Here is a 12287-nt window from a genome sequence, read left to right as displayed (position 1 = left end):
ACCAATAGATGTGGGGTCTTGGTTAGACTTACTGGTTAACTGTGCTTATCTTTCATTTGTTTTTATTTACATTTTTAATTTTTTTGAATGACTCTTAAAAATGAATATCTTTTAAGCTAAAACACCCTACTATGTACTAAAGTCAATTGTCAAGCTGCATGGCAAGTGTTACTTATGCTCATGCGCAAACATACACTCACAGCTAGAGTGACAACTTTGTGAAATATGAAACTGTTTGCTCCATGGAAACAAAAGAAAAAATAACTTTGTTGGCTCCATGATCACATTTGAACACTGCTCTCAGGACTGGGGCTGTCCCAGACAGGGAAGCCCACTGAGATCCATGAGCCCACGAGGATCCACTCTTAAACGTGCTAAAGCGTAACACACTCACACAGTGACACACTTTCCGGGAAAATACATGACACCTTCAACCTAATAGTTCATGCTCTGTAAATAGCAATACACATCAGCACTGACCTGGGTGTTACTATTTCCAGAGTCAGAGCTGAGTGGACGTAAGAGAACATGCCATTTCATCTGTTTTTTAAGGGTTGAATGTCTAAGAGCTCCTCGAAGCATTACCTATGCCACAATGAGACTCAGCCATGTAGAAAAGAGGATAACAGACTAGATGGGGGGCTGCTGACTGGAGAGGAAATGGAGGGGGTCAGAGAAAAACAGCTGAGAGGAGGGAAGAAAGCAACAGAAGACTGGAAGAGAAAAAAATAGGGGAGTGGGAACCTTATCCTGGAATAGCCAGCAACTAGAGCTGCAGACTCCACCCTTCCCACCCCTCCCCTTACTCTCTCTTTCTAGCTCTCCCTTGCTGTCTGTCTCTCTCTCTCTCTCTCTCCAACCGAAGCAGTCTCCCAGTCTGTCATTTGACCAGGCAGTTCATAGAGGCGAGAGCTCAGCACCAAAAAGAAAGCAGAGGAAAAAAGGGGGACAGAGCAGAGGGAGCACATTCAGTATAACAATAGGCTTGCTGGAATATTTTCTTTGCTTTAGAAATACCCTATCTGTGTGGATGTTCTTCTTGGCAGCTGCTTTTGTGGACTCTCGGTCTCTTGGATGTGAGCTTGAGCTCTGTTTGCAGTCAACTGAAGCGGACGATCAGCTGACACCTTTTTGGGGATTTACACTTTGAGGAGTAGACCTCAAAAAGAGAGGTGGGGGGTAAAGAGATAAAGTCTTGGGCCATGCCCACCTCTGCTCATGCTTCAACAGCATGAAAGGGGGCCACCATCACCATCGCCACCACCGAGGCTGTGGCTGCCAACACTTGTTCCGAAAAGTCCTGGTCAAGTGTGGCTGCTGCTATGCCAGAGTCAGAGGTCAGTATCAAACTCCTCATTGAGCTCAACATGCTCAGTCCAAGTTTCTTTGTTTTGTTTCTGTGCGTGTCTGTGTGTCAGGTCAGTCTTTATTGATCTCACTAAACTGAAGCAACAACTCAAGTAACTCCTCTCCTCTACCCCTCTTTCATATTTCTATTACACATCTCTCCCCTTTTTTCTGTGAACGTATTCATTGAATCTAATCGTAGACAGAAACAAAATCGTTTTTTTTTTTTAAATTTCCCCTATTGGGGGATGAATAAAGTATTTTTCCATTCTATTCTATTCTATTCTAGACCTCAGTCTGCCCCTCTTGCCAAAGCAACAGATGTATGTGATATACACACCACAGTAGACAAAACTTGTCCTTCCTACAGAGGAGTACACAGGGAAGAACAGGAAAGAGGACATGCATCACACATTCTTCCTTTAAAGATAGAGAGGGAAAACAAGGGGGGGGTTGGAAAAGTGACCATCTTCATCAAGATGAGTATATGTCATTAGGTTATGTGTAGCACGTGGATGGATGAGACATGCAGAGAGACTGAGCTACTCTGAAACATTCCTCCACTCCAAACAGTGAGAGTTAACAAAACAGCAGTAACCACCCCGCACCCCCCTACACAGACGCGCACACAGGCACACACACTACCTCTAACCCCTCGCTATCTTTCCCTAACTCTGCTTTGCTGTAATGAACTATAGCAGAACTAGTGGAGGTCCATTACAGTTGTGTGCTTGAGTAAAAGCAGCAATTGGCATGTGTGTAGTAACAACTTGGTTGGCTAGCACGCACAGTTTTGCACAGTTTATTTACAGTTTATACAAAACTCAGGACTCACTGTAACATTCAGCTGAGAACTGGAAAAATAAGACATCGAATGTCTCTTGCTGGCGTTTTCCATTATTGTCTGCCTGTTGCTTCTCTGTCCCTGTTGCTGTCTTGTACACATGCACATGACCTCTGTCCCTGTGGCCTAGAGGCAAAGTTAAAACAACAACGGTGTCTAATAGCACTATATGAGTTTATGCTGTGGTGCCACGCTGTGTGTTTGTTCCCTTTTACAAGCCTACATCAAAGGCATGTACAGTGGAGCTACCCATTGAGGCTCTGTACTTAGGGGGCCTCATGAAGTTGACTTTCATATTATTGGCCAGCGTTGTTGGATGCATACCTCAGATTCTTTCAGTTTAATCTCTTATGTAATGGATATTCTCCTTTTCCATCATCTACAGCTCCCCACTGCACCTTTACCATGTTATCATAGCAAATATGCACACACTTAGCTCATAATATATATACATGATTGTAGGAATTAAACATTTTAGGCTTTTAAAAAGAACCTCAATAAACTTATGGTAAGTGCATTATTCCAACAGTCCACAATTCTCCAAGTAACTTTCAGTGTATCGAGAACTTTTAGATCTGACTTTACGCAATGAACAGGGCGCATGGGAGTGCTCTGTCCTAAAAAAACAAACAAAAAAAAAATGTACTCTGAAGGCAGTGGTGCTCTCTTAATGTCACAACTTGATATATCTCAGCCTTGGAACCCTTCTCAGTATGACCAAGGCCTAGTGGTTTGAGGCAAAGACATAAATTTGGTCAAATGCTGCAAAATTGTTTGTGCCTCTTCAAAATGAAATCCTTGTTCACAATTTGGTTCAATTAGATGCTTCAGATTTTCCAAACAGAAATTCAATTGGCTGTCAGAGGTACATTTGAAAGTCAATATTCCACAATAAAAACTTTGGTAAGTCTTAATAGCATTCATATACTTTTTGGTAAGGAAAGAAATTGCACCCAGCCAAGATTTGATAAAATTCTATCTTAAAATCCAGTGTGATCAAAAAACCGTTTGGCAGTATTCTCTATAAATAGACTTCAAGTAAGAGACAGATATTGCCATTAGATAGGAAATTTGCTGCTAATGTGCAAATGCTTTAAAGTGCAATACCACTGAATCCTGTCAGGGGCTTTCTCCAAAACAACTCCTGCTCCATTATTTTCTCCTGCAAAAAGAGTTATATTTATCTAGAAATCAACACCTTTTTTTCCCCAAGAGTCACTGATGTCTGCCTGATCATTGTTCTGGTGGTCCCTCTGAAAATTATGCCATTATCAATATAGGTTAGGCATAAAAAATGTTTTGGTCCAGTCAGATTTTAAGTGTTGACATCCATCTCTCTACCAGATCTTGACCTCTCAGTCCACCTCTATGCTTCACAAACAGGACAGTATTCACAGTAAACACACACGAGTCCCGCCTTGACCATGTTGTGTGAAAATGGCTTTAGAGTAACTTTGCTATTGATGTGATTGTATTGATTGTTCTGGAGCTCACGCTCTGCACAGCTCTCTCAATTCCTATTCTAAAAACACGGGTTAAGAAAAAAATCATGACATTTTTGTGCTGGTCTAGACCAGTGTCTTTAAAATGGCCCTTCCAGAAGGTGAACCAGTTTCCACTCTGGTGTTTATTGGAAAAATACTGAAGACCAGTTTTACTTGTAGGTCCTCAGTATATTTTTATTTTTCAAACATAAACTGAAGCAGAACCTGGATTTTTTAAGCTGAAATAGTCAGGGACAAAATAGATAAATAGCTTAATACAAGCTGCCAGATTTTGAATGGGACTCTGATATCACCAGCAAACAAAGAATTTCCTCTTTGTAGTCATTTCTTTTATAAATCTTGCTGTATTATGCCAGATAAAACTGTCTATGATGCAATTACATCATTCAAACTTTCTAAAGAAGTCACTTAATCGACTCAAAAGGAAATGATCAAGTGATGCATGATTCATTCCCCACTCAGGCATCAAAGCTGTCATCATCCAGGACACAAGCTGGATGATGACACACTACACCATTATTTCACACCATATGTGTATCCTGCATATACTTTCCCACTCACACCATTTTCAGTTGTAGATTTGCTAAGTTTTCATTAAAGGAAAAATGACTTGTCCAGGATGGACATCAGTCCAATCTATTCACTTTTCAACAGAGAAGACTGCAGGCAAATCAAAGACTATCCAGCCACATAGTTTTTTTTCACATCTTTTTTCACATCTCAAACTCAAGCAGCTGCTTAGCTAAGCATTAGTTGTGTTTATCACATAACTGACAAGAGTTGGGTTGGAAGGTATAAAGTACAAGGCTAGAGAAAATATATAAACAGCGCAGGGAGAGGTATTATTGACTAAGCAGTGATCATTGCGATAGAGAAGAGCAGAATCATAGACAGGTGGAGAGATGAATGCATGAAAGATAAAAGCATGTATCATTTTAGCTCTCCTCTGCATAGCACATTAGCAAATTGGCTGCCGGTGGACCATTAGGGAGGCCTCTTTCCCAGCAAAGACTGTTGACAAACCACTTTGAAATAGATGGTGTGCTTTTGTCTTATAATGCCAACAGTCAGTTAAATTCATAAGGAAGTAAATGCAACCTGCTAATACAACGAGTAATATCTGGCATGAGAGTTTGGGGAAAATGTTATTAAAATGACAGGGAAAGCTGAAAAAAATGAGGAGTTGCTCTTAAAATTGGAGCAGGTAGCAAGGCACTGAACCATCCCGGTTCAATCCCTTTTGAAAACAATCACGGACTTTGAAACAAAAGAAGGAATTCTCATAAAATGCTGCATAGAACTGGGATGATGGCCGTGAAAATGCTTTATTTCCGCATTGATAGGAATGTTAAGAATGGATTCTGACCCAACGCTGTCAGTTTCACATCATATTTTTTTGTCTGTGGCACAGCCTCCCTCACATCTATTAGTATTTGTGTTCCACCCAGAAGTAAATTCAACATTCTGTCTGTGCAGGCTGTCAGATTACAAAGGCAAAGATAAAGATGGAGTAGGGGAATGATTGTTGCCTCAGCAGGATGAGTAAAATCATGACGGAATACATATACAGATGAAAAACATATTAAAAAACGTTAAGTCATTTTCAACACAATTTGAAGGCAATACATAATTAGTTTATAGTAAGATACTTATTGTATTTTGGCTAATATTTGCCGCATTATCCAATTGAAAAATGTGCATGTTTTCGTTTTACTTTCAAATTAAAATTATACTGTAGATGTACCGCAAAATGAATTTTTTCTCATAAGAGGCTTTTCTAGAAGACAGAGGGAATTAAAATAAAATGGGAGATTTAGGACACAGCTTGACAGGAAGGCTTTATCTGAGACTCCTTTCGCCCTCATCCTCAGTTTCTTTTCTTGTGCAAACTCATACGGTATTCACATACTCCACTTATCGGTCTTTTTTGCCTGCATGGCTCTAACTCGCTCTGTTCCCCAACTGAGGCATAAAGCAGGTTTGCCTTTTCTCTGGTAGGTTGAGGGTAAAGATGACTTGACAACAGTCAGCAGGGGCATGGCAACAAAAAAAACAATGTTTTCATTAATGGATCCATCTCTAACTCCAAACGTTGCACCTTTCTATTCTCTTAACATTCCCTCTCCTCTTATATTTTCCTTCTTCTTTTCATTTAAAGAAGGAAAAGATATGTGCTGTTATATGCATCTATACAGCATACGGTATGTTCCATTTTCATCTGAGGATGTGTTTATTTATGGGTAATGGGGGCTGATGTTGACTCATGCATGCAGTGAGTTAGAACAAGGATCCCCCACAGCAAAGACAGACGAGACACACACAGGCACAAACACACCCATACATATTTACATGGTTGAATGGCAAAGATGGAGAAAATAAAAGCTTGAATAGGAAATGTAAGAAAATTAATTAATTAAAAGCACATTAAATGGGATTGGAAGCTGCCCCACATTTCAATACATGTGCATGCGTGTGCGTATTTACTGCATTGACACATATGCACATAAACAAATGCATGTTCATTAAACTCAGTTTTAGATGAGCAAATGAGATGTTTGCCTTTTAGGCCATTAAAGCAAATTTTCAACAAATGCATCATTTGCAACGTACTGCATTTGACTTTGCTGTGTGATTATTTAAATGCCACGGACAAAGGATAATCAAAGACAGACGGTGATTAGAACAGATGGCCCGTTGGTTTAAAGCAAAAATAGTTGAACATTGTTGGAATTTTTTGTCCAGTTACCCCTCACAGATTAGTCAGAGTGCATGATGTGTTACAGACGCTGGAGTTGGAAGCGTTCAGTGTCTTGCATTGGCACGGTTGTTTTCAGACACAGGAACTTGGTCCCCCCGGTTTCCCTGCTAACCTGCGACCCCACAATGTATGGATACATGTTGATAACACGTACTTTTGACGGAAAGCAGCACTGCTGGCAAATGCTGGGGAAAACTACAGTGACAGAACCGACGCGTCTTTTTATGTCTCAGCCGGAGAACACTCTCTGTCATCAGCTTATAAGGCAGACTTCAGACATTATGGAAAAAGCAACAAAAATAGCTGAAATTGAAGGTATGCTGGACTGCTGTAGCCCAGCCTTGTGTTCGGCAGTCTGAGATATTTTTAAACTTTACACCTCAGCCCACCCTCTACCTCGTCATCTCCTCTTGCCCTCCCACCCAACACCCTGCCTTTTCTCTGCTGTGCACCCGATCTCCTCCATATTGTCTCTCTCTCTTTCACACATGCAAAAGGTAAAAGGAGGGACAGAGAGAAATGGAGTGAAGGGGAAAGCAACCCACTGTTCTCAGTCTCCCAGCTGGATGGAGAAATTTTGGAACGTGAACACCAAGTGGAGCATTAAGATCACTCTCTTCCTCCCTCTCCTCTTCTCCCTCAGCTCTTTTTTCCTCAGTCTGGTCAGTACACAGTCAGTCAGCTTAATAATGTCTTCTCCTCTTTTCACTATTTCCTTCTTCACCCTTTTTTTTACTGCTCATTCTTCCTTCACTTTTACTCTACTAAACAGTCTCGTCCTGACATACTTTCAGGGCTTCCATCCATATCGGCCTCTTCATCCTCTCTCTTTCACTCTCTTTTTCCTCTTCCTCAGAACTCTGTTTGTAAATGTGCAGAGGAGAAGAATGAGGGAACAAATTATGAAACACAGGAGTGCATTCCATACCTTGTTTAGAAAGAATTCTCCAACAGAGCAGAGGGGGAGAGGAGCCACTTTCCCCCGCGATTCTACCCCCACTTTCAGCCCATATGGCTCTTTTTATGTGTGCCGTCTTTAGGGATGTCCATGACATTTGTTTTTTCTGTACTACTACTCAATTATTAAAGAAATGTGAACACTCCTTAAGCTCTATCAAAATCTAACTTCTAATGGTGCTATAATGGCATGTGATGAAGAGTAATGGAAATAAATGCTTGTTCACTTTATGCTCAGTGCATATCTTTAACCAGCAACACTCAACATGCTTGAATACACAGTTTAGTTGAGCTATGGTTACAGCCTGACTTGACCTTTTAACTGGACCTTGCTCCAGTCTATATGCATACATGCTGGAGAATCGAGTTATTGAACGAAATACGTCCAACGCTGCAACACTGTGGAATACGGGTAAATGTTCAAGACATTCTGCTGTTTGTAAATGAACATCACACACCTAAGTCTAAATTTTCCCTTCAGCTTGACATGCAGTCTTAATGGGTGGATTTTCAATTAAAGTGTCTGACACATTTTTTCATCTGACAAGAGAAACAGAGACATGTGTGAATTATAACACGTTTATTGGGAAATTGACTGTACTAATATGTCCAACTGGGCTGCACAGTGGTGTGGTGGATAGCACTGCCATCTTACAGCAAGAATAGGGTTGAATCTCAGCTAGGGCCTTTTTTGTGTGGAGTTTGCATGTTCTCCTCCATGAATAGATGAGTTCTCTCCAGATACTCCGTTTTCCTTCCACAGTCCAAAAAAGTGCACGTTAGGTTGACTGGTGATTCTATATTGACCCTCAGCGGGTGTCGTGTGCACGGTTGTTCGTCTCATTCTTGGCTGGGCTCCAGACCCCCTGCGACCCTTAATATAATGAAACAGATGTGAAAAACTAATGAATGAGTCATATACACGCTTTACTGCGGATATAAAAAGATGCAAAACAATAGAACTTTGGAGTTTCTGTGGAGCACCTAGGCCCAGTTGAGTCTACTTAAGTGATTTCATACAGGGGGGATTTGACCCCATCCACATTATTAGAGTGTGTTAGTCCAGCTATGAGTGCTTTCATCAGACTAACATGTTTACATGTGTTTTGAAATCTGGTTTTGGTCAGATGAACACAATAATTACATTTTTTCTTGTGTCCTATGAATGTGCTTAATGTAGCACCTTAACTGTAAGTCTTAGCAACAAGCTGACTACAACTATTACAGTGAAATGTCTGGCTGATGGTGAGGGAGAGAACTTTTGATTTTTGCTGCTCTCTTTTGGAGTTCTCCACAGGGAAAACTTGACAGAGGCCTCGCTGAGAAACTTTCCAAAACAGAGCCCAAAGCAAAGCAAACAACGGGAAATGACAATATCGTGAGCCCTTTCTTGTTGCTTAAGCTTTGACTTCAGTGATTAGAAGCTGAGCATGTTACTTTCATGTTATTTGATCCTCAAAAAAAGGATAGGAAAGATCCTTTTGTTTTTAATACATTTATAATTGAAATGTTGGCTATAAGGGTCCAACCTGCATTGTATGGGCCTTTGTTGAAGGCAGCCCTTAACCCTTTGATTGTTCTTTAACTGTACAGATAGAGGATCAGTTTACTGTATAGAGTATGTGTTGTCTTCTGGTCTAATTTGTGCCTCGTGTTTGTCTCTTTGTGACTAGAGGAGAGTGCTACAAAATCCAGTGTCCAGAATAGCTTAAGCATCATTAAATCACATTGTACTACTGCTATTTATTCTAACTAGACGTTTTGGCTGGGTTCTCTCCAGTAGAAACCTTCTGTATCCTTGACTATTGTTAAAGGAACATATTATGGATTATGCAGGGAAATTTAGTGGCAACAACAAAAGCAAACCATTTACACAGGGTGTAGTCTTCAACCTTTCCCCTTGTCTTCTGCTGGCTCACTCTGTTGTTAGCAAACTACAAATTGACCTTTTTTTCCTCTTCTTTACCAGCAGATGACACAGTGATTGTCACTTATCTGCAGGCACCATTGATTGTTGCCATAGACACAAGCTTTCACTTAACAGATAGCCTGCAGCTGGTCTATTACAGCTAATAGTTAAGGTTTAAAAGCTGCATTGGTGGATCTGTCGATCCCTTGGTTGATGTGTGTTTCTGTCTTTCTTTCCTGTCAGCATCTTTGTTATCAGCCATCTAATCGACAATAAAATCTTTACTATCCATTCATATTGTTTTGTATCTGCTTAAGTCAATATAGTTGCAGACAGTACAGCTGTGAAAATGTTAGAACTGAAGAGTTTGGAACATCACCTCCTTGATGAAAAATGCTGTCAGTTTAGGTTTTGCTAACAAGACAGTTTAGTTTGGAATAAGGAAAAAAATTGTTTTAAGCTGTCATTCTTACTTTTACTCTAGCGTCAGTTTTACTGTAATTATTAAATCTGATTAACCTACAAAGAACTGGAAGCCGGTTAGAGGGTTAAAACTGTGCATAGATGTGGACAAGGGACTTGACAAGTGGAGTTGAGCCTTAGGTCACTCTGTTATACTTGAAGGGATTTTGCGTATTCATAAAGCGTCATCAGAATGGCCATATGGAGAGAATCTGATCTGAAACAGACAAAGGCTGACAGGTGCAGATGGTTTTCTTGAATATGGAATAAGCTTTTTAGAGGCTTCCTTTGTGTGCACGGCATTGTTTTACAAATAACCACAAGACCTGACAGCATTTTAGTGCCGTGTTACTGCATGGTCATCCATGCAAATCTATGCTAATTGTGTGCCACAGGCAGGCGTACATATGCTGCTATGTATAACATGATTAAGTGCATGTGCCCACATGTGTAGGTTGATTTCTTTCTGATGGCTAATCTCTTGTGTGGCTGTCCCTCACTCCCTCTTCTTAGGGGTTCAGTTGCTATGGCAATGAGAGTGGGGAGAATTATAGAGTTAGGGAAAAGAATGAGAAAATGTGTCTGGAACGACATTAAATGTTGACTGAGAATCATTATGCCAGCACATCTTTACGTCTGCAGGCCAAAACAGTGTACCAGATCAGAATGAGAGACAGACAGCTCGTTTAACTACGTGGTTTTAGCATTTCTTGCAGTTCACTATTGTGATCTTGTACACAGTCAGTTTGAAAAACAGCAAAAGGCCAGAGTTGAGAGTACTAGAGCTGTCAGGCAGACTGGGGCCAGGAGGAGAGGCTCCACATCCGACCAGCCCAGCAGGCACTGAAACTCTGTCGCCATCTCTGCTTGTGGGCCTCCTGACCGGCACTGCCACAGCTGCCATGCAAAATCACAATCGCTTTTAATTTGGTCAGTGTTCTCACCCACCTCAGGCTTAATGGCAGCCTTGTTTACCCCTAAACACAAGTATGAGTCTGTCATTCTCTTATTTTTGTTTTCTTTTTTTTTACTGTGTGTGTGCGCAAACTTAATCATTCATATTGATGGCCAATCCATTCTGTGCGCTGTCTGCTGCTGAAGATGAAAAAGGAATAATGTTGCTCATCGCTGTGATGATCTGGATGCAGATACATACACACACAAACAGACATGGACAAGGGTACTCTGAAACATAGTACCATGTTGGCACTGCAAGGTCATGCAAGTTTATGGTCATCCCACATTTTTTTGTGGAACTTTTTATAAAAGTTTGCAAATCAAACAGAAATACCAATTTGCTTGTTTGGCAGTATGTATAGCTGCTGGTTCGGTAAACAGAAAAGCACTCATCTCATAAATTATTCTTTGAAGATTATTAACATTTTAGGCTGTTTATGCATCTGCTCCACAATATTTTCCAGGCAAACCTTTTATTTCTACATTTGTGTGGTAACTTAAGTAAGCAAAAATTATAACGTATGAATTAAGATCAGATCCACACACACACCTGCTGCGGTGTCACACTAACAAACACATGAATGCATCAATAATTATAATCCAGTATGCATTCATATACTGTGAAAAGTAATGATCATATGCAGAGTGCTACTGAATTGTGCTCACTTTTTTATGAAAAATTTCCAAAACAGAAAAGTTAATGGCAGTTCATTTGGTAAAATGATCCTAGCATCGCATAAAAGAGAAAAAAAACCTCCAAAACATTTCTTGAGCGAGTTCAAAGCAATCAGTTTTTTACATGCAGCTATGTTTCATGAATCTCAAATCGACTTCAATTCTGAACGTTTCTTGCAATTTTCCCTGTATAATGCCAGCACAGTTGAAGGTTTAGTTAAGATTGTTACTTCTTTCCTCTGACAATGAACATCAATATGAAAAATACATGTGACTTTTGTATTCTTTGGCCTATAGATGCAAAAGCACTAATGCGAACCTAAGTCATTGTAGACACAAACAAAAAGCTGCAAAAACACTCTGTTGTTGTCACACTGACAAAGATGGATTGTGTCCCCCTCATTCCTCGCTTGTGATTGACAGTCGTTTCAAAATTGTTAAAATGCAGACATCAGTCAGACACACGGTGACACAGTCAGTCAGTTGTGTTCTGTGTTTGTGAAGGAGGTAGCTTATTCTAAATATCCACTGATTTTACACATACATTTGATTAAAAGGGAACTATTCATTAATTGAAGACATGATTCATGATGTCCCTAAAAGCTCCACAAGAGTGTGGAAATACCTCATATTGAAAAGTGACCATTGTGGAGTTCTTGTAAAAGTATAATTAGCTTTTTTTCATATTTCTAAACATACTTGTAGAACAAAGCATCTTGCATGTCAGTGTAGTAAAAGGGGAAGTAGAGTTGACCAGGTCTCCTTGTCCCCAGCAACTTCCTCCAACTATTTCATGAATAGAGGGAGTTGGCCATGGAGCATCTTTAGCATCCGTTGCCTAGACAACCTCAAATTTGGAGGAGCCCATCCGAG

General features: G+C 40.3%; 1 protein-coding gene across 5 annotated transcripts in view; it reads left to right on the top strand.

Moving 5' to 3' along the window:
• The window catches only part of arhgef25a (Rho guanine nucleotide exchange factor (GEF) 25a), a 46177-nt gene that overhangs the window by 10387 nt on the left and 23503 nt on the right, over positions 1 to 12287 (top strand). The window contains exon 1 of one of the 5 annotated variants that reach the window (XM_075476747.1): positions 855 to 1337. The exons of the other annotated variants lie outside the window; for them this stretch is intronic. Coding sequence (XP_075332862.1) covers positions 1232 to 1337 — 106 coding nt within the window. The 5' untranslated portion in view covers positions 855 to 1231. Of the gene's footprint in view, positions 1 to 854; positions 1338 to 12287 lie in introns of those variants that run through there. 5 annotated transcript variants of the gene reach the window in all.

Source organism: Odontesthes bonariensis, chromosome 10 (genome assembly GCF_027942865.1).
Source record: "Odontesthes bonariensis isolate fOdoBon6 chromosome 10, fOdoBon6.hap1, whole genome shotgun sequence".
NCBI classification, from domain to species: Eukaryota; Metazoa; Chordata; class Actinopteri; order Atheriniformes; family Atherinopsidae; genus Odontesthes; species Odontesthes bonariensis.
Note: the sequence above shows the minus strand (reverse complement) of the source record. Positions and strands in the feature narration are given on the sequence as shown.